At 53.2% G+C, this 24,840-nt stretch overlaps 1 protein-coding gene across 1 annotated transcript in view; it reads right to left on the reverse strand.

The window, feature by feature from the left end:
- Positions 1-24,840, reverse strand: part of GPATCH1 (G-patch domain containing 1) — a 178,120-nt gene that overhangs the window by 71,612 nt on the left and 81,668 nt on the right. The window contains 2 exon segments of the mRNA XM_075326109.1: positions 501-791; positions 970-1,183. Of these exon segments, the coding sequence (XP_075182224.1) occupies positions 501-791; positions 970-1,183 (505 nt within the window).

The following is a 24,840-nucleotide window of genomic DNA, read 5'->3' on the forward strand; positions in this document are numbered from 1 at the left end:
GGGAGAGAGGGAGAGAGGGAGAGAGGGAGAGAGAGGGAGAGAGAGGGAGAGAGAGGGAGAGAGAGGGAGAGAGAGGGAGAGAGAGGGAGAGAGAGGGAGAGAGAGGGAGAGAGAGGGAGAGAGAGGGAGAGGGGGAGAGGGGGAGAGGGGGAGAGGGGGAGAGGGGGAGAGGGGGAGAGGGGGAGAGGGGGGAGAGGGAGAGAGGGAGAGAGGGAGAGAGGGAGAGAGGGAGAGAGGGAGAGAGGGAGAGAGGGAGAGAGGGAGAGAGGGAGAGGGAGAGGGAGAAAGAAAAAGGGGGGGGGGGGGGTGTTAACGTGCACATTTATAGAATGCAGCACAGATGCTAGTTTTAGTTTAGAAGCCCGCAATCTGGTGATAGGTTCCCTTTAAACGGGAGCGGTCTCATGATGACAATATTAGCCAACACCATTTCAGCTCATGGAGCTCTCGGATATAAGGAGTCTTGATGTAATGAGACAGTCCCTTTAAATCATTGGTACCTTTCTGTCCCTTGTGAAGGCTCCGGATATAATTTTCATATCTCTTTTGCTTTTCCGGATTTCTTTCAAATGGACGGAACTCTCCGGCGTGCTCCGGTATCAGCTGCCTGTCAAGAAGGCTTTGCTGCAACTTGTTGTCCTTCTCTTCTGCAGCGGAGACCTGGAAACGCTTTTCCAAAGCTTCCTGTGCAAGTTTCTGGGCCTTGGATCTCTGTTCTTCCAGATTCTGCCTCACATCCAGGATTCGCCCCCTGTCTTTTTCAGAAAGGAGCTCCAATACCGAAGTAGATCCTAAAGAAATCAGACCCAAAAATAAAACATTGATTAATACAACAAAGCAACACAAATTGAAGGGGTTATCCGCCATTGTGTCACCAGTACGGCCACTGATTGGCTGCAGCGGTCACACACTCCAGTGGGGGACACGGACTGTGCTAGAAGGATTTGTACAGACGTTCATCGCCCTCACCTTGAAGTGGAGCTTCTCCCAACAACTCTCTTCGCTGGGAAGCATTAAGTTGGTGTCTGCTGGCCGGCTGCTCCTTGACAGACGTCTCACTGGGTTTCAAGGAGGATTCAATCATGGCCTGAAGAACTGCCGAATTCTGACTGTTCTCCGCTAGCACGGGTCTAAAATAGTGCACGGGCCTATAATCCTTCGGGAGGTCAGGAGCCGGATACACCTGAAGATGATAGAAGACAGTCAATGTTAAATAAAAAAATAAAAAAAAAAAAAACAAAAAAAAAAATGGACAGCAACTATTTGTAATTAATGGCTTTAGCTGGGCTTGTGGTTGTAAACAAAAGAAGATGCAAAAAAGCAAAGCTGAAGTGTAAAGCAGAGGGACAGCCGAGTAGTTTGAGTCCCCGGCAGAGCACAGACAATTTTTTGGACTTCTTTGGAGACAAACTAAAAAGCAGACACTAGAAGAAAGAAGAAAAAAAAAAAAAATAGAGAGAGAGTATATCATAAAAGTGGGTACACCTCTCAGATTTTTGTAAATATTTTATTATATATTTTCACGGGACAGCACTAGAAGAAAAAAAAAAAAAAAAAAAGAAAAAAAAGGACTAGTAAAACGCAGATAATCTTGGCCCAAAAATGAAGATAGACCCCGATTGGACGTCAAATAAAATAAAAAAAAAAAAAAAATAGAGAGAGTATATCACAAAAGTGAGTACACCGCTCACATTTTTGTACATATTTTATTATATATTTTCACGGGACAGCACTAGAAGAAGAAGGGAATTTTGTTTACTTACCGTAAATTCCTTTTCTTCTAGCTCCTATTGGGAGACCCAGACAATTGGGTGTATTTGCTTCTGCCTCCGGAGGCCACACAAAGTATTACACTTTAAAAAGTGTAACCCCTCCCCTCTGCCTATACACCCTCCCGTGCATCACGGGCTCCTCAGTTTTGGTGCAAAAGCAGGAAGGAGGAAACTTATAAATGGTCTAAGGTAAATTCAATCCGAAGGATGTTCGGAGAACTGAAACCATGAACCAAAGGAACAATTCAACATGAACAACATGTGTACACAAAAGAACAAACAGCCCGAAGGGAACAGGGGCGGGTGCTGGGTCTCCCAATAGGAGCTAGAAGAAAAGGAATTTACGGTAAGTAAACAAAATTCCCTTCTTCTTTGTCGCTCCATTGGGAGATCCAGACAATTGGGACGTCCAAAAGCAGTCCCTGGGTGGGTAAAAGAATACCCCGATAAAAAGACCCGAAAACGGCCCCCTCTTACAGGTGGGCAACCGCCGCCTGAAGGACTCGCCTACCTAGACTGGCATCTGCCGAAGCATAGGTATGCACCTGATAGTGTTTCGTGAAAGTGTGCAGACTAGACCAGGTAGCCGCCTGACACACCTGCTGAGCCGTAGCCTGGTGCCGCAATGCCCAGGACGCACCCACGGCTCTGGTAGAATGGGCTTTCAGCCCTGAAGGAATCGGAAGCCCAGAAGAACGGTAGGCTTCAAAAATCGGTTCCTTGATCCACCGAGCCAAGGTTGACCTGGAAGCCTGTGACCCTTTACGCTGGCCAGCGACAAGGACAAAGAGCGCATCAGAACGGCGCAGGGGCACCGTGCGAGACACGTAGATCCGGAGTGCTCTCACTAGATCTAGCAAGTGCAAATCCTTTTCACATTGGTGAACTGGATGAGGGCAAAATGAAGGTAAGGAGATATCCTGATTGAGATGAAAAGGGGATACCACCTTAGGGAGAAATTCCGGAACAGGACGCAGAACCACCTTATCCTGGTGAAAAACCAGGAAGGGGGCTTTGCATGACAGCGCTGCAAGCTCCGACACTCTACGGAGCGATGTAACTGCCACTAGAAATGCCACCTTCTGCGAAAGACGTGATAGAGAGACATCCCGCAGCGGCTCGAAAGGTGGTTTCTGAAGAGCCCTTAGAACCCTGTGTTAAGATCCCAGGGTTCCAGCGGCCGCTTGTAAGGTGGGACTATGTGGCAAACTCCCTATAGAAACGTGCGGACCTGCGGAAGCCTGGCCAGACGCTTTTGAAAAAACACGGAAAGTGCCGATACTTGTCCCTTGAGAGAGCCGAGAGACAAACCCTTGTCCATTCCGGATTGAAGGAAGGAAAGAAAAATGGGTAAGGCTAACGGCCAGGGGGTAAAACCCTGATCAGAGCACCAAGATAAGAATATCCTCCAAGCCCTGTGATAGATCTTGGCGGACGTTGGTTTCCTGGCCTGTCTCATAGTGGCAATGACATCTTGAGATAACCCTGAGGACGCTAGGATCCAGGACTCAATGGCCACACAGTCAGGTTGAGGGCCGCAGAATTCAGATGGAAAAATGGCCCTTGAGACAGCAAGTCTGGTCGGTCTGGGAGCGCCCACGGCTGACCCACCGTGAGGTGCCACAGATCCGGGTACCACGACCTCCTCGGCCAGTCTGGAGCGACGAGGATGGCGCGGTGGCAGTCGGACCTGATCTTGCGTAACACTCTGGGCAGCATTGCCAGAGGAGGAAATACATAAGGCAGTCGAAACTGCGACCAATCCTGAACTAATGCGTCCGCCGCCAGAGCTCTGTGATCCTGAGACCGTGCCCTGAATGCCGGGACTTTGTTGTTGTGCCGAGACGCCATGAGATCGACGTCCGGCGTTCCCCAGCGGCAACAGATCTCTTGAAACACGTCCGGGTGAAGAGACCATTCCCCTGCGTCCATGCCCTGGCGACTGAGAAAGTCTGCTTCCCAGTTTTCTACGCCCGGGATGTGAACTGCGGAGATGGTGGAGGCTGTGGTCTCCGCCCACAGCAGAATCCGCCGAACTTCTTGGAAGGCTTGACGGCTGCGCGTGCCGCCCTTGTGGTTGATGTACGCGACCGCCGTGGCGTTGTCCGACTGTATGCGGATCTGCCTGCCCTCCAGCCACCGATGGAACGCCTTTAGGGCTAGATACACTGCCCTTATCTCCAGAACATTGATATGAAGGGAGGACTCTGGCTGAGTCCAGGTACCCTGAGCCCTGTGGTGGAGAAAAAACGCTCCCCACCCTGACAGACTCGCGTCCGTAGTGACCACAGCCCAGGATGGGGGCAGGAAGGATTTTCCCTTCGACAGAGAAGTGGGAAGAAGCCACCACTGAAGAGAGGTTTTGGCTGCCAGAGAAAGAGAGACGTTCCTGTCGAGGGACGTCGACCTCCTGTCCCATTTGCGGAGAATGTCGCATTGGAGTGGACGCAGATGAAACTGCGCAAAGGGGACTGCCTCCATTGCTGCCACCATCTTCCCCAGGAAGTGCATAAGGCGTCTCAAAGGGTGTGACTGGGCCCGAAGAAGAGAGCGCACCCCTGTCTGCAGCGAACGCTGTTTGTCCAGCGGTAGCTTGACTATCGCTTAGAGAGTATGAAACTCCATCCCGAGGTAAGTCAGTGATTGGGTTGGAGTCAATTTTGACTTTGGGAAATTGATGATCCACCCGAACCTCTGGAGAGTCTCCAGAGCAACGGTCAGGCTGTGTTGACATGCCACCCGGGAGGGTGCCTTGACTAGGAGATCGTCTAAGTAAGGGATCACCGAGTGGCCCTGAGAGTGTAGGACTGCCACAACGGATGCCATGACCTTGGTGAAGACCCGTGGGGCTGTCGCCAGGCCGAAAGGCAGTGCCACAAACTGAAGGTGTTCGTCCCTGATGGCGATCGGCACATGGAGATAAGCATCCCTGATGTCGATTGATGCTAGGAAGTCTCCTTGGGACATCGAAGCGATGACAGAGCGGAGAGATTCCATGCGAAACCGTCTGGTTCTCACATGTCTGTTGAGCAGTTTTAGGTCCAAAACGGGACGGAATGATCCGTCCTTTTTTGGCACCACGAACAAGTTGGAGTAAAAACCGCGACCACGTTCCTGAAGGGGAACGGGGATCACAACTCCTTTTGTCTTCAGAGTGTTCACCGCCTGAAGAAGTGCATCGGTTCGCTCGGGGGGCGGAGATGTTCTGAAGAAACGAGTCGGAGGACGAGAGCTGAACTCTATCCTGTAACCGTGAGACAGAATGTCTCTCACCCATCGGTCTTGGACATGTGGCCACCAGGCGTCGCCAAAGCGGGAGAGCCTGCCACCGACCGAGGATGCGGTTTGGGGAGGCCGAAAGTCATGAGGAGGCCGCCTTGGAGACGGTGCCTCCGGCGGTCTTTGGAGGACGTGACTTAGACCTCCATGCAGAAGAGTTCCTCTGGCTCTTCTGTGGCCTGTTGGACGAGGAGGATTGGGATCTGGCTGAGGGCCGAAAGGACCGAAACCTCGCTTGAATTTTCCGTTGCTGAGGTCTGTTTGGTTTGGACTGGGGTAAGGACGAGTCCTTTCCCTTGGATTGCTTAATAATTTCATCCAATCGCTAGCCAAACAAACGGTCGCCAGAAAATGGCAAACCGGTTAAGAACTTCTTGGAAGCAGAGTCTGCCTTCCATTCGCGTAGCCACATGGCCCTGCGGACTGCCACCGAATTGGCGGATGCTACCGCTGTACGGCTAGCAGAGTCCAGGACGGCATTCATGGCGTAGGATGAAAATACCGACGCCTGAGAAGTCAAAGACGCAACTTGTGGAGCAGAGGTACGTGTGACCGCATTAATCTCAGACAGACAAGCTGAGATAGCTTGGAGTGCCCACACGGCTGCAAAGGCCGGGGCAAAAGACGCGCCTGTGGCTTCATAGATGGATTTCATTAGGAGCTCTATCTGCCTGTCAGTGGCATCCTTGAGCGATGAACCATCCGCCACTGCTACTATGGATCTAGCCGCCAGTCTAGAGACTGGAGGATCCACCTTGGGACATTGAGCCCAACCCTTAACTACGTCAGAGGGGAAGGGGTAACGTGTGTCATTAAGGCGTTTAGTAAAGCGCTTGTCCGGAAAAGCTCTGTGCTTCTGGACAGCATCTCTGAAGTTAGAGTGATCGAAAAAAGCACTCCGTGTACGTTTGGGAAACCTAAATTGGTGTTTCTCCTGCTGTGAAGCCGACTCCTCTACAGGTGGAGTTGGGAGAGAAAGATCTAGCACCTGATTGATGGACGCTATAAGGTCATTTACTATGGCGTCCCCTTCAGGTGTATCAAGATTGAGAGCAACGTCAGGGTCAGAGCCCTGAGCTGCGACGTCCGCCTCATCCTCCAGAGAGTCCTCAAGCTGAGACCCCGAACAGCGTGATGAAGTCGGGGAAGATTCCCAGCGAGCCCGCTTAGCCGGTCTGGGACTGCGGTCGGTGCCGGAGTCTTCCACGTGATACCTAGGGGCCACCCCGGGAGCACGCTGCGGCGCAGACCGAGAGGGGCCTGTGGGCGATGATCCCACAGTGCCCGGGGCCTGTGTAAGGGCCGGTCTGGACTGCAAGGCTTCTAGTATCTTAGCAGACCATTTGTCCATAGACTGAGCCATGGATTGTGAAAGTGACTCAGAAAGTTTCTCAGCTAAAACTGCAAACTCTGTCCCTGCCACCTGGACAGGGGAAGCCGGCGGTTCTACCTGGGCCGAGGGTCCCACCAGTGCCCGAGGCTCCGGCTGAGCGAGTGCCACAGGGCCCGAGCATTGCTCACAGTGAGGGTAGGTGGAACCTGCAGGTAGCATAGCCGAACAAGAGGTACAGGTTGCAAAATAACCCTGTGTCTTGGCATCCTTGCTCCTTGTGAACGACATGCTGTTGTCTCCTAGGAGAGTGATAACTGAGGGTATATAGCCAAAAGCAAAACAATGCGGCCGAACAGAGAAAATGTATACAAATTATATAATATATATATATATATTATATATATATATATATATATATATATATATATATATATATATTATATAAATACAGTTCGGCACCCTAGGGGGACCAGCACCGGGTGACCGGTGTGGCTTACCGACCGCCAAAAGCGGTGTGTGTCCACCAGATTCCCTGCCTTGGGTCTCCCAGAGCTGCAGCCAGAAGTCCTCCACCGGCAGAATGTGTTTAAAACATGGCTGCCGGCGTTCTCAGGGGAGGAGGGAGCCGTGGGCGGCGACTAATAAAGTGAGGGAATCTGGTGCCCCACAGTGATTAGTGAGGGGGGAGGAGGACACCTAAAGTGTGCTCCAGCCCTCACTGTCGACGTCAGGCCGACCGTCCCGCCCTTACCCCTGACTGGCAGGCCCGGGGGCGGGAGTAATGGCACTAGGCCGCATGAAGCCGGGGACTAAATTTAATACAGCGGCCGGCAAACAGGCGCGGTCGGCGCGGTAGTCCCGGTCGTCATAAAAATACAGCAGCTGCTGCAGCGTCTGAGACCAAGCGCTCCATGCACCGTCCCCAAGGGGACACAGAGTACCTTTAGATGCAGGGCCCTGTCCCTGATGATACCCAGTCTCCTGTCCGTCAGATTCCCACAGGGGCTGCGGAGGGAGCCCGGTCCCAGTGAATGGATGACCGGTTAGGATCCCACTTCTCCCAGAGCCTCTAAGGGATGGGGAAGGAAAACAGCATGTGGGCTCCAGCCTTTGTACCCGCAATGGGTACCTCAACCTTAACAGCACCGCCGACTTAGTGGGGTGAGAAGGGAGCATGCCGGGGGCCCTGTGGGGGCCCTCTTTTCTTCCATCCGATACAATCAGCAGCTGCTGCTGACTAAAATGGGAGCTCGAGTGAATGTGTGCCTCCTTCAACACAAAGCATAAAAACTGAGGAGCCCGTGAGGCACGGGAGGGTGTATAGGCAGAGGGGAGGGGTTACACTTTTTAAAGTGTAATACTTTGTGTGGCCTCCGGAGGCAGAAGCTATACACCCAATTGTCTGGGTCTCCCAATGGAGCGAAAAAAAGAAAAAAAAAATTAAAAAAAAATAAATAAATAGTTAAGGACTAGTAAAAACGCAGATAATCTTGACCCAAAAATATGGATAGACCCGGGCTGGACTTGAAATAATAAAAAAAATAGATAAATTTAAAAAAAAAAAAAAAATAGAGAGAGTATATGATAAAAGTGAGTACACCCCTCACGTTTTTGTAAATATTTTATTATATATTTTCACGGGACAGCACTAGAAGGAAAAAAAAAGAAACAAAAAAAAACGACTAGTAAAATGCAGATAATCTTGGCCCAAAAATAAAGATAGACCCCGATTGGACGTCAAATAAAATAAAATTAAAAAAAAAAGAAATAGAGAGAGTATTTCACAAAAGTGAGTACACCCCTCACATTTTTGTAACTATTTTATGGATATATTTTCACGGGAGAGCACTAGAAAAAAAGAAAAAGGACTGGTAAGAAGGGAATTTTGTTTACTTACCGTAAATTCCTTTTCTTCTAGCTCCAATTGGGAGACCCAGACAATTGGGTGTATAGGCTATGCCTCCGGAGGCCGCACAAAGTATTACACTAAAAGTGTAAAGCCCCTCCCCTTCTGCCTATACATTCCCCGTGCTCCCACGGGCTCCTCAGTTTTGGTGCATAAGCAAGAAGGAGGAAAAGAATTATAAACTGGTTTAAAGTAAAATCAATCCGAAGGAATATCGGAGAACTGAAACCATTCAACATGAACAACATGTGTACACACAAAAAAACAGGGGCGGGTGCTGGGTCTCCCAATTGGAGCTAGAAGAAAAGGAATTTACGGTAAGTAAACAAAATTCCCTTCTTCTTTGTCGCTCCATTGGGAGACCCAGACAATTGGGACGTCCAAAAGCAGTCCCTGGGTGGGTAAAATAATACCTCGTGATAGAGCCGTAAAACGGCCCTTACCTACAGGTGGGCAACCGCCGCCTGAAGGACTCGTCTACCTAGGCTGGCATCCGCCGAAGCGTAGGTATGCACCTGATAGTGTTTCGTGAAAGTGTGCAGGCTCGACCAGGTAGCCGCCTGACACACCTGCTGAGCCGTAGCCTGGTGCCTCAAAGCCCAGGACGCACCCACGGCTCTGGTAGAATGGGCCTTCAGCCCTGAGGGAACCGGAAGCCCAGCAGAACGGTAAGCTTCGAGAATTGGTTCCTTGATCCACCGAGCCAGGGTTGATTTGGAAGCCTGTGACCCTTTACGCTGGCCAGCGACAAGGACAAAGAGTGCATCCGAGCGGCGCAGGGGCGCCGTCCGAGAAATGTAGAGCCTGAGTGCTCTCACCAGATCTAACAAGTGCAAATCCTTTTCACATTGGTGAACCGGATGAGGACAAAAAGAAGGTAAGGAGATATCCTGATTGAGATGAAAGGGGGATACCACCTTAGGGAGAAATTCCGGAACCGGACGCAGAACCACCTTGTCCTGGTGAAACACCAGGAAAGGGGCTTTGCATGACAGCGCTGCTAGCTCAGACACTCTCCGAAGTGAAGTGACTGCTACTAGAAAAACCACTTTCTGCGAAAGGCGTGAGAGAGAAATATCCCTCATTGGCTCGAATGGTGGTTTCTGAAGAACCATCAGCACCCTGTTCAGATCCCAGGGTTCTAACGGCCGCTTGTAAGGAGGGACGATGTGACAAACCCCCTGCAGGAACGTGCGTACCTGTGGAAGTCTGGCTAGGCGCTTCTGAAAAAACACAGAGAGCGCTGAGACTTGTCCCTTAAGGGAGCCGAGCGACAAACCCTTTTCCAGTCCAGATTGAAGGAAGGACAGAAAAGTGGGCAAGGCAAAGAAGGGAATTTTGTTACTTACCGTAAATTCCTTTTCTTCTAGCTCCAATTGGGAGACCCAGACGATTGGGTGTATAGCTACTGCCTCCGGAGGCCACACAAAGTATTACACTAAAAAGTGTAAGGCCCCTCCCCTTCTGCATATACACCCCCCGTGGATCACGGGCTGCTTCAGTTTTAGTGCAAAAGCAAGAAGGAGGAAAGCCAATAACTGGTTAAACAATTCAATCCGAAGGAACATCGGAGAACTGAAACCATTCAACATGAACAACATGTGTACCCGAACAACCAAAAAATCCCGAAGGAACAGGGGCGGGTGCTGGGTCTCCCAATTGGAGCTAGAAGAAAAGGAATTTACGGTAAGTAACAAAATTCCCTTCTTCTTCGGCGCTCCATTGGGAGACCCAGACGATTGGGACGTCCAAAAGCAGTCCCTGGGTGAGTAAATTAATACCTCAAGTTTGGACTGTAAAAACAGCCCTTCCCTACATGGAGGCAACCGCCGCCTGCAGGACTCTTCTACTTAGGCTGGCATCCGCCTAAGCGTAGGCATGCACCTGATAACGCTTGGTGAAGGTGTGCAGACTCGCCCAGGTAGCCGCCTGGCACACCTGCTGAGCCGTAGCCTGGTGCCGTAATGTCCAGGACGCACCCACGGCTCTGGTAGAATGGGCCTTCAGCCCTGATGGAACCGGAAGCCCAGCAGAACGGTAGGCTTCAAGAATTGGTTCCTTGATCCATCGAGCCAGGGTGGATTTGGAAGCCTGCGACCCTTTGCGCTGACCAGCGACAAGTACAAAGGGTGCATCCGAGCGGCGCAGGGGCGCCGTGCGGGAAATGTAGATTCTGAGCGCTCTCATCAGATCCAACAAATACAAATCCAATTCATATCGATGAACTGGATGAGGACAAAAGGAAGATAAGGAGATATCCTGACTGAGATGAAAAGGGGGATACCACCTTAGGGAGAAACCCCGGAATCAGGCGCAGCACTACCTTGTCTTGGTGAAACACCAAGAAGGGAGCTTAGGATGACCGCGCTGCGAGCTCGGACACTCTCTGAAGAGACGTGACCGCTACCAAAAAGGCCACTTTCTGTGAAAGTCGAGAAAGTGAAACATCCCTCAGAGGCTCAAAGGGCGGCTCCTGGAGAGCAATTAGTACCCTGTTCAGATCCCATGGGTCTAACGGCCTCTTGTACGGAGGGACAATGTGACAAACCCCCTGCAGGAACGTGCGCACCTGAGGAAGTCGCCCTATGCGCTTCTGAAAGAATACAGACAGCGCTGGGACTCGTCCGTTAAGGGAGCCGAGCGACAAACCTTTTCCCAAACCAGATTGCAGGAAGGAAGGAAAAGTAGGCAATGCAAATGTCCAGGGAGACACTCCCTGAGCAGAGCACTAAGATAAGAATATCTTCCACGTCTTGTGGTGGATCTCGGCAGACGTCGGCTTCCTAGCCCGTCTCATGGTGACAATGACGTCTTGAGATAATCCTGAAGACGCTAGGATCCAGGACTCAATGGCCACACAGTCAGGTTCAGGGCTGTAGAATTCAGATGGAAAAAACGGCCCTTGGGACAGTAAGTCTGGCCGGTCTGGTAGTGCCCACGGTTGGCCGACCGTGAGATGCCACAGATGCAGGTACCACAACCTCCTCGGCCAGTCTGGGGCGACGAGGATGGCGCGGCGGCAATCGGAGCTGATCTTGCGTAGCCCTCTGGGCAACAGTGTCAGAGGGGGAAACACATAGGGTAGCTGGAACTGCGACCAATCCTGAACTAAGGCGCCTGCCGCCAGAGCTCTTTGATCGTGAGACCGCGCCATGAAAATCGGGCCCTTGTTGTTGTGCCGAGACGCCATTAGGTCGACGTCCGGCCTCTCCCAGCGGCTACAGATTTCTTGAGACCCGTCCGGGTGCAGAGACCATTCCCCTGCGTCCATGCCCTGGCGACTGAGGAAGTCTGCTTCCCAGTTTTCTACGCCCGGGATGTGAACTGCGGATATGGTGTATGCTCTGTCTTCCACCCACATCAGAATCCGCCGGACTTCCTGGGAGGCTTGCCGACTGCGTGTTCCGCCTTGGTGGTTGATGTATGCCACCGCTGCGAAGTTGTCCGACTGAATTCGGATCTGTTTGCCTTCCAGCCTCTGCTGGAAGGCTTGCAGGGCAAGATACCCTGCCCAGATTTCCAGAACATTGATCTGAAGGGTGGACTCCTCTGAAGAGAGTCCTTGGCCGTCTGAGAAAGGGGTACGTTCCTGTCTAGGGACGTTGACTTCCCATCCCATTGGCGAAGAATGTCCTATAGAAGTGGACGCAGATGAAACTGCGCGAAAAGGACTGCCTCTGCATGAGGCGTCTTAAGGGGTGTGACTGGCCTTGAAGGAGAGACTGCACCCCCGTCTGTAGTGAACGCTGTATGTCCAGCGGGAGCTGCACTATCGCTGAGAGAGTGTGAAGCTCCATGCCAAGATATGTCAGCGATTGGGTCGGTGTCAGATTTAACTTTGAAAAGTTTATGATCCACCCGAAACTCTGGAGAGTCTCCAGCGCCACGTTCAGGCTGTGTTGGCATGCCTCTTGAGAGGGTGCCTTGACAAGTAGATCGTCCAAGTAAGGGATCACAGAGTGACCCTGAGAGTGCAGGACTACTCCCACTGCTGCCATGAACTTGTGAAAAGCCGTGGGGCTGTCGCCAGACCGAAGGGCAGGGCTACGAACTGAAGATGCTCGTCTTCAATAACGAATCGTAGCCAACACCGGTGCTCTGGAGCAATCGGCACGTGGAGATAAGCATCCTGATGTCTATTGACGCTAGGAAATCTCCTTGAGATATGGAGGCAATGACGGAGCGGAGGGATTCCATCCGGAACCGCCTGGTTTTCACGTGCTTGTTGAGCAGGTTTAGGTCCAAAACGGAACGGAAGAGCCGTCGTTTTTTGGTACCACAACCAGATTGGAGTAAAAACCGTATCTTGTTCCTGAGGAGGAACAGGGATTACCACTCCTTCTGCCTGCAGAAGAGCATCGGCTCGGTCGGGAGGTGAGGAAGTTCTGAAAATCTAGTCGGAGGACGAGAACAGAACTCTATCCTGTACACGTGAGACAAAATGTCTCTCACCCACCGGTCTTTGACCTGTGGCAGCTAAATGTCGCCAAAGCGGGAGAGTCTGCCACCGACCGCGGATGCGGAGAGAGAGAGCTGAACGTCATGAGGAAACCGCCTTGGTAGCGGTTCCTCCGGCTGCCTTCCTTGGGCGTGATTGAGCCTGCCAGGAATCTGCGCCTCTCTGAGCTTTTTGAGTCCTTTTGGACGAGGACAATTGGGACCTGCCCGAGCCTGGGAAGGACCGAAACCTCGACTGTCCCTTCCTCTGTTGGGTGTTGTTTGATCTGGGCTGGTGTAAGGAAGAGTCCTTACCCTTGGACTGTTTAATGATTTCATCCAATCGCTCACCAAACAGTCTGTCACCAGATAACGGCAAACTGGTTAAGCACTTTTTTGGAAGCAGAATCTGCTTTCCATTCCCTCAACCACAAGGCTCTGCGTAAAACCACGGAGTTGGCGGACGCCACTGACGTACGGCTCGTAGAGTGCAGGACAGCATTAATAGCGTAAGTCGCAATGCAGACATTGCGAGGTTAAGGACGCCATCTGCGGCACAGATGTACATGTGACAGTGTCCACGTGCGCAAGACCAGCTGAAAAAGCTTGGAATGCCCATACGGCTGCGAATGCCGGAGCAACCGACACGCCGACAGCTTCATAGACAGAATTCAACCAGAGGACCATCTGTCTGTCAATGGCATCTTTAAGTGAAGTCCCATCTTCCACTGCAACTATGGATCTAGCCGCAAGCCTGGAGATAGGGGAATCCACCTTTGGACACTGGGTCCAGCGCTTGACCACGTCAGGGAGAAAAAAGGATAACGTGTATCCTTAATACGATTGGAGAACGCTTATCTGGATAAGTGTGGTGTTTCCGGATTGCTTCTCTGAAGTCAGAGTGGCCAGAAAAGTACTCAATATACGCTTGAGATACTGAAAAGGGATTTCTCCTGCTGTGAAGCTGACTCCTCCACCGGAGGAGCTGAGGGAGAAATATCCAACATTCCCTTGATGGACGCTAGAAGATCATTCACTATGGCGTCACCATCCGGAGTATCCGGATTGAGAGCGGTCTCAGGATCAGAGTCCTGATCAGCTACGTCTGCCTCATCATACAGAGAGTCCCGCTGGGACCCTAACCAGTGATGAAGCCGAGTGCCGCTCCCAGCGAGCTCGCTTAGACTGTCTGGGACTGTCGTCCGTGTCAGAGCCTGCGCCCTGGGATGCATGGGACCCCCCCGGAGCACTGATTTGTTCCAAATGAGGGCGGCCAGGGAGCATTGTATCAACATTGCCCATGGTCCGTCTGGACTGCAAAGTCTCTAAGATGTTAGTCACAGTCACAGACCTATCAGCCGAAACTGCAACTCCGTCCCTGTCCCTGGACAGGGTTCACAGGTGGTTCCTTTAGCCACCTCTAGCAGAGACCCCGGCTGACCAAGTGCTACAGGGGAGCATTGCACACAATGGGGACAGTGGGACCTGCCGTGTGGAACAGTATCACGTGCAGTACAAGCAGCATAGAAAGCCTGTGCCTTGGCACCCTTTCTTTTTTGCTGCTGTTGTCTAGCCATCTAGAAGCATATAGCCAAGAATAGCGACCGTACAGTGCAATGTATAGCATACAAGCAGAAAGTACAAATGAACACTTCAGCACATGCAGTACAAGCAGCATAGAAAGCCTGTGCCTTAGCACCCTTGCTTTTTTGCTGCTGTTGTCCAGCCATCTAGGAGTATATAGCCAAGAATAGCGACCGTACAGTGCAGTGTATAGCATACCAGCATAAAGTACAAATGAACACTTCAGCACATGCAATACAAGCAGCCTAGAAAGCCTGTGCCTTAGCGCCCTTGCTTTTTGCTGCTGTAGTCTAGCCATCTAGGCATAAAGTACAAATGGCATTAGTGGGGTCAGCACTTCAGGTGCTGCTTACCGCCCGCCCAAAGGCAGGTGTGTGGTCGCCCGAATCCTGTGACTGGTTGCCCAGAGCTTGTCTCCCTTCTCCAGCCCAGACTGCGTGCAGGAATGGCTGCCGGCGTCTTGTGAAGAGGGGCGGGCCGTGGGCGTGCCCCAGACAAGAGCAGGAAACTGGCGTCCCACTGTGTCCAGTGAAGGGGGCTGGAGAATGCAAAGCAGACTCCAGCTCTCGGCGCTGACTGTCTGTACAGCGTCCCGCCCCTCCCCTGACTGGCAGGGCTGGGGGCGGGAACGAAGCGAAAACAAGGCCGCAAAGCCGGGGACTCGAGTAATAAGCGCGGCCGTCCTATGTGCACGGCCAGCGCGGAAGTCCCCGGCGCACCACAAGTCCCAGCCGCGCCACAGTGTAAAACACCCCGCAGCGGCCGGCGCGGCAGTTTCTAACACATAAATTCACTCAGCTAAGCTGCAGTGAATAATAGCACAAGCGCTCCGCGCTGTTGTCCCCGGCGCACTAGCACTCCCAGCAATGCTGGTGTGTGTGTGCGCGATGTGTACGGGGACACAGAGTACCTTAATGTAGAAGGGCCCTGTCCCTGACGATACCCAGCTCCATATCCAGCAGGATCTCCGGGTCTGTGGATGGAGCCCGGTCTCAGTGCCTGGAGACCGGTAAGATCCCACTTCACCCAGAGCCCCGAGGGGGGATGGGGAAGGAAAACAGCATGTGGGCTCCAGCCTCCGTACCCGCAATGGGTACCTCAACCTTAACAAACACCGCCGACAAAAGTGGGGTGAGAAGGGAGCATGCTGGGGGCCCCATATGGGCCCACTTTTCTTCCAACCGACATAGTCAGCAGCTGCTGCTGACTAAAAACAGTGGAGCTATGCGTGGATGTCTGACCTCCTTCGCACAAAGCATGAAAACTGAAGCAGCCCGTGATCCACGGGGGGTGTATATGCAGAAGGGGAGGGGCCTTACACTTTTTAGTGTAATACTTTGTGTGGCCTCCGGAGGCAGTAGCTATACACCCAATCGTCTGGGTCTCCCAATGGAGCGCCGAAGAAAGGCCAGGGAGAAAAACCCCGAGCAGAGCACCACGACAGGAAAATTTTCCACGTCCTGTGGTAGATCTTGGCGGACGTTGGTTTCCTAGCCTGTCTCATAGTGGCAATGACGTCTTGAGATAACCCTGAAGACGCTAGGATCCAGGACTCAATGGCCACACAGTCAGGTTGAGGGCCGCAGAATTCAGATGGAAAAACGGCCCTTGAGATAGCAAGTCTGGTCGGTCTGGTAGTGCCCACGGTTGGCCGACCGTGAGATGCCACAGATCCGGGTACCACGACCGCCTCGGCCAGTCTGGAGCGACGAGGATGACGCGGCGGCAGTCGGCCCTGATCTTGCGTAACACTCTGGGCAACAGTGCCAACGGAGGAAACACATAAGGGAGCTGAAACTGCGACCAATCCTGAACTAAGGCGTCTGCCGCCAGAGCTCTGTGATCTTGAGACCGTGCCATGAACGTCGGTACCTTGTTGTTGTGCCGGGACGCCATGAGGTCGACGTCCGGCACCCCCCAGCGGCAACAGATCTCCTGAAACACGTCCGGGTGAAGGGACCATTCCCCTGCGTCCATGCCCTGGCGACTGAGATAATCTGCTTCCCAGTTTTCCACGCCTGGGATGTGAACTGCAGAGATGGTGGAGGCCGTGGCTTCCACCCACATCAAAATCCGCCGGACTTCCTGGAAGGCTTGCCGACTGCGTGTGCCGCCTTGGTGGTTGATGTATGCCACCGCTGTGGAATTGTCCGACTGAATTCGGATCTGCTTGCCTTCCAGCCACTGCTGGAACGCTTTCAGGGCAAGATACACTGCCCGTATTTCCAGAACATTGATCTGAAGCGAGGACTCTTGCTGGGTCCACGTACCCTGAGCCCTGTGGTGGAGAAAAAACGCTCCCCACCCTGACAGACTCGCGTCCGTCGTGACCACCTCCCAGGATGGGGGTAGGAAGGATTTCCCCTTCGATAATGAAGTGGGAAGAAGCCACCACCGAAGGGAAGCTTTGGTCGCCTGAGAGAGGGAGACGTTCCTGTCGAGGGACGTCGGCTTCCTGTCCCATTTGCGTAGGATGTCCCATTGAAGAGGACGCAGGTGAAACTGCGCGAAAGGGACTGCCTCCATTGCTGCCACCATCTTCCCCAGGAAGTGCATGAGGCGCCTCAAGGGGTGCGACTGGCCTTGAAGGAGAGATTGTACTCCTTTCTGTAGTGACCGCTGCTTGATCAGCGGAAGCTTCACTATCGCTGAGAGGGTATGAAACTCCATGCCAAGGTATGTCAGCGATTGGGCCGGTGTCAGATTTGACTTTGGAAAATTGATGATCCACCCGAAACTCTGGAGAGTCTCCAGGGTAGCGTCGAGGCTGTGTTGGCATGCCTCTTGAGAGGGTGCCTTGATCAACAGATCGTCCAAGTACGGGATCACCGAGTGACCCTGAGAGTGGAGGACCGCTACTACAGTAGCCATAACCTTGGTGAAAACCCGTGGGGCTGTCGCCAGGCCGAACGGCAGTGCCACGAACTGCAGGTGTTCGTTTTCTATGGCGAAGCGCAAGAAGCGCTGGTGCTCTGGAGCAATCGGTACGTGGAGATAAGCATCTTTGATATCGATCGATGCAAGGAAATCTCCTTGGGACATTGAGGCGATGACGGAGCGGAGGGATTCCATCCGGAACCGCCTGGTCTTTACGTGTTTGTTGAGAAGTTTCAGGTCCAGGACAGGACGGAAAGACCCGTCCTTCTTTGGGACCACAAACAAGTTGGAGTAAAAACCGTGGCCCTGTTGCTGAAGAGGAACAGGGACCACCACTCCTTCTGCCTTCAGAGTGCCCAGCGCCTGCAGAAGAGCCTCGGCTCGCTCGGGAGGCGGGGATGACCTGAAGAATCGAGTCGGGGGACGAGAGGTGAACTCTATCTTGTAACCGTGAGACAGAATGTCTCTCACCCAACGGTCTTTTACCCGTGGCAGCCAGGTGTCGCAAAAGCGGGAGAGCCTGCCACCGACCGAAGATGCAGAGTGAGGAGGCCGAAAGTCATGAGGAGGCCGCTTTGGTAGCGGCACCTCCGGTGGTCTTTTTAGGACGTGACTTAGACCGCCATGCATCAGAGTTCCTTTGATCTTTCTGAGGCCTTTTGGACGAGGAGAATTGGGACCTGCCCGCGCCCCGAAAGGACCGAAACCTCGACTGCCCCCTCCTCTGTTGGGGTATGTTCGGTTTGGGCTGGGGTAAGGATGTATCCTTTCCCTTGGATTGTTTGATGATTTCATCCAAACGCTCGCCAAACAATCGGTCGCCAGAAATTGGCAAACTGGTTAAGCGCTTTTTGGAAGCAGAATCTGCCTTCCATTCCCGTAGCCACAAGGCCCTGCGTAGTACCACCGAATTGGCGGCTGCAACCGCCGTACGGCTCGCAGAGTCCAGGACAGCATTAATAGCGTAAGACGCAAATGCCGACGTCTGAGTGGTTATGGACGCCACCTGTGGCGCGGACGTGCGTGTGGCTGCGTCAATTTGCGCTTGACCTGCTGAGATAGCTTGTAGCGCCCATACGGCTGCAAATGCTGGGGCAAAAGAAGCGCCGATAGCTTCATAGATGGATTTCAACCAGAGCTCCATCTGCCTGTCAGTGGCATCTTTGAGTGACGCCCCATCTTCCACTGCAAGTATGGATCTAGCTGCCAGTCTGGAGATTGGAGGATCCACTTTGGGACACTGAGCCCAACTTTTGACCACGTCAGGGGGAAAGGGATAACGTGTATCCTTAAGGCGCTTAGAAAAACGCTTATCTGGACAAGCATGGTGATTCTGGACTGCCTCTCTGAAATCAGAGTGGTCCAGAAACATACTCTGTGTACGCTTGGGAAACCTGAAACGGAATTTCTCCTGCTGAAAAGCTGACTCCTCCGCCGGAGGAGCTGAGGGAGAAATATCCAGCATTAGATTGATGGACGCAATAAGATCGTTCACTATGGCGTCCCCGTCCGGAGTATCAAGATTGAGAGCGGCCTCAGGATCAGAATCCTGATCAGCTGTGTCCGCTTCATCAACCAGAGATTCCCCCCTCTGAGACCCTCCACAATACGATGATGTCGAGGGAAATTCTAAGCGAGCTCGCTTAGTCGGCCTGGGGCTGGGGTCTGTGTCAGAACCCTCAGCCTGGGACCCAAAAGATACCCCGGGAGGACATTGTTGGTCCAACTGAGGTGGGCCAGGGAACAAAGATTCAACAGAGTCCCTGTGCTGAGATACCGGCCTGGACTGCAAGGCTTCTAGTATCTTAGCCATAGTCTCAGAGTTTTGCAAACTCCGTCCCCGTCACCTGGACAGTGTCAGCAGGTGGCTCCCCCTGGGCCCCTCTTAGCAGAGGCTCTGGCTGAGTAAGTGCCACAGGGGCCGAACAGTGCACACAATGAGGGTCAGTGGAACCTGCCGGTAGCGGGGTCGTACATGCGGCGCAGGCAGCATAAAAAGCCTGTGTTTTGGCACCCCTGCCTTTCGTGGGCGCCATGCTATTATCTTCCCTGAGCAACACAATAGGGTATATAGCCAGAAATCAACTGTGCACCATACAGTGTAAAATATATATACCATAAACATATAATGTTACACTACTGCACAATGGGGCTAGCACCACAGGTGCTGCTTACCACCCGCTTAAAGCGGTTGTGAGGCCACCAGAGTCCCTGCCTGGGTCTCCCAGACTTTGTCCCCCTCTGCAGCGTCCGAGGAGCTGACAGGAATGGCTGCCGGCGTCCTGAGGAGAGGAGGGAGCCGTGGGCGTGACCCAGAAAGTGCGGGAACTGGTGCCCGCACTGTGCACAGTGAGAGGGGTGCAGTATGCAAAGCATGCTCCAGCCCTCAGTGCTGCTCGTTCTGTGCAGCGTCCCGCCCTTCCCCTGCCTGTCAGGGCTGGGGGTGGGAAGAAAGGAAACTAGGCCGCAAAAAGCCGGGGACTCTAGTAATAAACGCGGCCGCCATAAAAGTGCGGCCGGCGTGGAAGTCCCCGGCGCACTACAAGTCCCAGCCGCGCCGCGGTGTTTCCATGGCAGCGGCGGTCAGTGCGGCAGTCCCTATACATAAACACACTCAGCGCCGCGGTCCCCGGTGCACTAGCACACCCAGCAAAGCTGGAGTGTTGCTGTGTGCTGTCCCCACAGGGATACAGAGTACCTCCAAGTAGCAGGGCCATGTCCCTGAACGATACCCGGCTCCTATCCAGCAGGCTCCACAGGAGTTGTGGATGAAGCACGGTCTCAGTGCCTGGAGACCGATAGGATCCCACTTCACCCAGAGCCCTGAGGGGGATGGGGAAGGAAAACAGCATGTGGGCTCCAGCCTCCGTACCCGCAATGGATACCTCAACCTTACAACACCGCCGACAAGAGTGGGGTGAGAAGGGAGCATGCTGGGGGCCCTATATGGGCCCACTTTTCTTCCATCCGATATAGTCAGCAGCTGCTGCTGACCAATCTGTGGAGCTGTGCGTGCATGTCTGCCTCCTTCGCACAAAGCAAAAAAACTGAGGAGCCCGGGGGAGCACGGGGGGTGTATAGGCAGAAGGGGAGGGGCTTTACACTTTTAGTGTAATACTTTGTGCGGCCTCCGGAGGCATAGCCTATACACCCAATTGTCTGGGTCTCCCAATGGAGCGAAAAAGAAAAGGAATTTACGATAAGTAAACAAAATTCCCTTCTTTGTCGCTCCATTGGGAGACCCAGACAATTGCGACGTCCAAAAGCAGTCCCTGGGTGGGTAAAGTAAAACCTCGTAAGCCCTTACCTACAGGTGGGCAACCGCCGCCTGAAGGACTCGCCTACCTAGGCTGGCATCTGCCGAAGCATAGGTATGCACCTGATAGTGTTTCGTGAAAGTGTGCAGGCTCGACCAGGTAGCCGCCTGACACACCTGCTGAGCCGTAGCCTGGTGCCGCAAAGCCCAGGACGCACCCACGGCTCTGGTAGAATGGGCCCTCAGCCCTGAGGGAACCGGAAGCCCAGAAGATCGGTAAGCTTCGAGAATTGGTTCCTTGATCCACCGAGCCAGGGTTGATTTGGAAGCCTGTGACCCTTTACGCTGGCCAGTGACAAGGACAAAGAGTGCATCCGAGCGGCGCAGGGGCGCCGTACGAGAAATGTAGATTCTGAGTGCTCTCACCAGATCTAACAAGTGCAAATCCCTTTCACATTGGTGAACTGGATGAGGACAAAAAGAGGGTAAGGAGATATCTTGATTGAGATGAAAGGGGGATACCACCTTAGGGAGAAATTCCGGAACCGGACGCAGAACCACCTTGTCCTGGTGAAACACCAGGAAAGGGGCTTTGCATGACAGCGCTGCTAGCTCAGACACTCTCCGAAGTGATGTGACTGCTACTAGGAAGGCCACTTTCTGCGAAAGGCGTGAGAGAGAAATATCCCTCATTGGCTCGAAAGGTGGTTTCTGAAGAGCCATCAGCACCCTGTTCAGATCCCAGGGTTCTAACGGCCGCTTGTAAGGAGGAACGATGTGACAAACCCCCTGCAGGAACGTGCGTACCTGTGGGAGTCTGGCTAGGCGCTTCTGAAAAAACACAGAGAGCGCTGAGACTTGTCCCTTAAGGGAGCCGAGCGACAAACCTTTTTCCAATCCGGATTGAAGGAAGGAAAGAAAAGTGGGCAAGGCAAATGGCCAGGGAGAAAAACCCTGATCAGAGCACCAAGATAAGAATATCCTCCACGTCCTGTGGTAGATCTTGGCAGACGTTGGTTTCCTAGCCTGTCTCATAGTGGCAATGACCTCTTGAGATAACCCTGAAGACGCTAGGATCCAGGACTCAATGGCCACACAGTCAGGTTGAGGGCCGCAGAATTCAGATGGAAAAACGGCCCTTGAGATAGCAAGTCTGGTCGATCTGGTAGTGCCCACGGTTGGCCCACCGTGAGATGCCACAGATCCGGGTACCACGACCTCCTCGGCCAGTCTGGAGCGACGAGGATGGCGCGGCGGCAGTCGGACCTGATCTTGCGTAACACTCTGGGCAACAGTGCCAGAGGAGGAAACACATAAGGGAGTTGAAACTGCGACCAATCCTGAACTAAGGCGTCTGCCGCCAGAGCTCTGTGATCTTGAGACCGTGCCATGAATGTCGGGACCTTGTTGTTGTGCCGGGACGCCATTAGGTCGACGTCCGGCATCCCCCAGCGGCAACAGATCTCATGAAACACGTCCGGGTGAAGGGACCATTCCCCTGCGTCCATGCCCTGGCGACTGAGAAAATCCGCTTCCTAGTTTTCTACGCCCGGGATGTGAACTGCGGATATGGTGGAGGCTGTGGCTTCCACCCATAGCAGAATCCGCCGGACTTCCTGGAAGGCTTGCCGACTGCGTGTTCCGCCTTGGTGGTTGATGTATGCCACCGCTGTGAGTTGTCCGACTGAATTCGGATCTGCTTGCCTTCCAGCCACGGCTGGAACGCCTTTAGGGCAAGATACACTGCCCTTATCTCCAGTACATTGATCTGAAGGGAGGACTCTGGCTGAGTCCAAGTACCCTGAGCCCTGTGGTGGAGAAAGACCGCTCCCCACCCTGACAGGCTCGCGTCCGTCGTGACCACAGCCCAGGATGGGGGCAGGAAGGATTTCCCCTTCGACAGAGAAGTGGGAAGAAGCCACCACTGAAGGGAAGCCTTGGCTGCCCGAGAAAGGGAGACGTTCCTGTCGAGGGACGTCGACTTCCTGTCCCATTTGCGGAGAATGTCCCATTGAAGTGGACGCAGATGAAACTGCGCAAAAGGAACTGCCTCCATTGCTGCTACCATCTTCCCTAGGAAGTGCATGAGGCGCCTCAAGGGGTGTGACTGGCCTTGAAGGAGAGATTGCACCCCTGTCTGTAGTGAACGCTGTTTGTCCAGCGGAAGCTTCACTATCGCTGAGAGAGTATGAAACTCCATGCCAAGATATGTCAGTGATTGGGCCGGTGTCAGATTTGACTTTGGAAAATTGATGATCCACCCGAAACTCTGGAGAGTCTCCAGAGCAATGTTCAGGCTGTGTTGGCATGCCACTTGAGAGGGTGCCTTGACAAGCAGATCGTCTAAGTAAGGGATCACCGAGTTTCCCTGAGAGTGCAGAACTGCTACTACTGTTGCCATGACCTTGGTGAAGACCCGTGGGGCTGTCGCCAGGCCGAAAGGCAGTGCCACGAACTGAAGGTGTTCGTCCCCTATGGCGAAACGCAGGAAGCGCTGATGCTCTGGAGCAATCGTACGTGGAGATAAGCATCTTTGATGTCGATTGATGCTAGGAAATCTCCTTTGGGACATTGAGGCGATGACGGAGCGGAGCGATTCCATCCGGAACCGCCTGGTTTTTACGTGTTTGTTGAGCAGTTTTAGGTCCAGAACAGGACGGAAGGATCCGTCCTTTTTCGGCACCACGAACAAGTTGGAGTAAAAACCGTGACCCTGTTGCTGAAAAGGAACAGGGATCACCACTCCTTCTGCCTTCAGAGTGCACACCGCCTGAAGAAGAGCATCGGCTCGCTCGGGGGGAGGAGAAGTTCTGAAGAAACGAGTCGGAGGACGAGAGTTGAACTCTATCCTGTAACCGTGAGACAGAATGTCTCTCACCCAACGGTCTTTTACCTGTGGCAGCCAGGCGTCGCAAAAGCGGGAAAGCCTGCCACCGACCGAGGATGCGGTGTGAGGAGGCCGAAAGTCATGAGGAGGCCGCTTTGGGAGCGGTTCCTCCGGCGGTCTTTTTAGGACGTGACTTAGACCGCCATGAATCGGAGTTCCTCTGATCCTTCTGAGGCCTTTTGGACGAGGCGAATTGAGACCTGCCCGCGGACCGAAAGGACCGAAACCTCGATTGTACCTTCCGTGGTTGAGGTCTGTTTGGTTTGGACTGGGGTAAGGATGAGTCCTTTCCCTTGGATTGTTTAATGATTTCATCCAATCGCTCACCAAACAGGCGGTCGCCAGAAAATGGCAAACCGGTTAAGAACTTTTTGGAAGCAGAGTCTGCCTTCCATTCACGTAGCCACATGGCCCTGCGGACTGCCACCGAATTGGCGGATGCTACCGCCGTACGGCTCGCAGAGTCCAGGACAACATTAATGGCGTAGGACGCAAACGCCGACGCCTGAGAGGTTAAGGACACCACTTGCGGAGCAGACGTACGTGTGACTGCATTAATCTGCGCATGACAAGCTGAGATAGCTTGGAGTGCCCATACGGCTGCGAATGCTGGAGCAAAAGACGCGCCGATAGCTTCATAGATGGATTTCAACCAGAGCTCCATCTGTCTGTCAGTGGCATCTTTGAGTGAAGCCCCATCTTCCACTGCAACTATGGATCTAGCCGCCAGTCTGGAGACTGGAGGATCCACCTTGGGACACTGAGCCCAGCCCTTGACAACGTCAGGGGGGAAGGGATAACGTGTATCCTTAAGGCGCTTGGAAAAGCGCTTATCTGGACAAGCTCGGTGTTTCTGGACTGCCTCTCTGAAGTCAGAGTGATCCAGAAACGTACTCATTGTACGCTTGGGAAACCTGAAACGGAATTTCTCCTGCTGAGAAGCTGACTCCTCAATTGGAGGAGCTGGGGGAGAAATGTCCAACACCTGATTGATGGTCGCTATAAGGTCATTCACTATGGCGTCACCTTCAGGTGTATCTAGGTTGAGAGCGGCTTCAGGATCAGAATCCTGATCTGTTACCTCCGCTTCATCCTCCAGAGAGTCCTCCTGCTGAGACCCTGAACAGTGTGATGAAGTCGAGGGAACTTCCCAGCGAGCCCGCTTAGGCGGCCTGGGACTGCGGTCCGTGTCAGAGACCTCACCCTGGGACCTATGGGTCACCCCATGAGCACTTTGCTGCTCCAACTGAGGGGGGCCTGGGGTCAATGATTCAACAGTGCCCGGGGCCTGAGTCACCGGTCTGGACTGTAAGGCTTCTAGTATCTTAGCAGACCATTTATCCATACTCTCAGACAGTTTGTCAGCAAATACTGCAAACTCCGTCCCTGTCACCTGGACAGTGGTAGCAGGTGGCTCCACCTGGGCCACCAGTAGCAGAGGCTCTGGCTGAGTAAGTGCCACAGGGGCCGAGCATTGCACACAATGAGGGTCGGTGGAACCTGCCGGTA

This window comes from Anomaloglossus baeobatrachus, chromosome 10 (assembly GCF_048569485.1).
Source record: "Anomaloglossus baeobatrachus isolate aAnoBae1 chromosome 10, aAnoBae1.hap1, whole genome shotgun sequence".
Lineage (NCBI taxonomy): Eukaryota > Metazoa > Chordata > Amphibia > Anura > Aromobatidae > Anomaloglossus > Anomaloglossus baeobatrachus.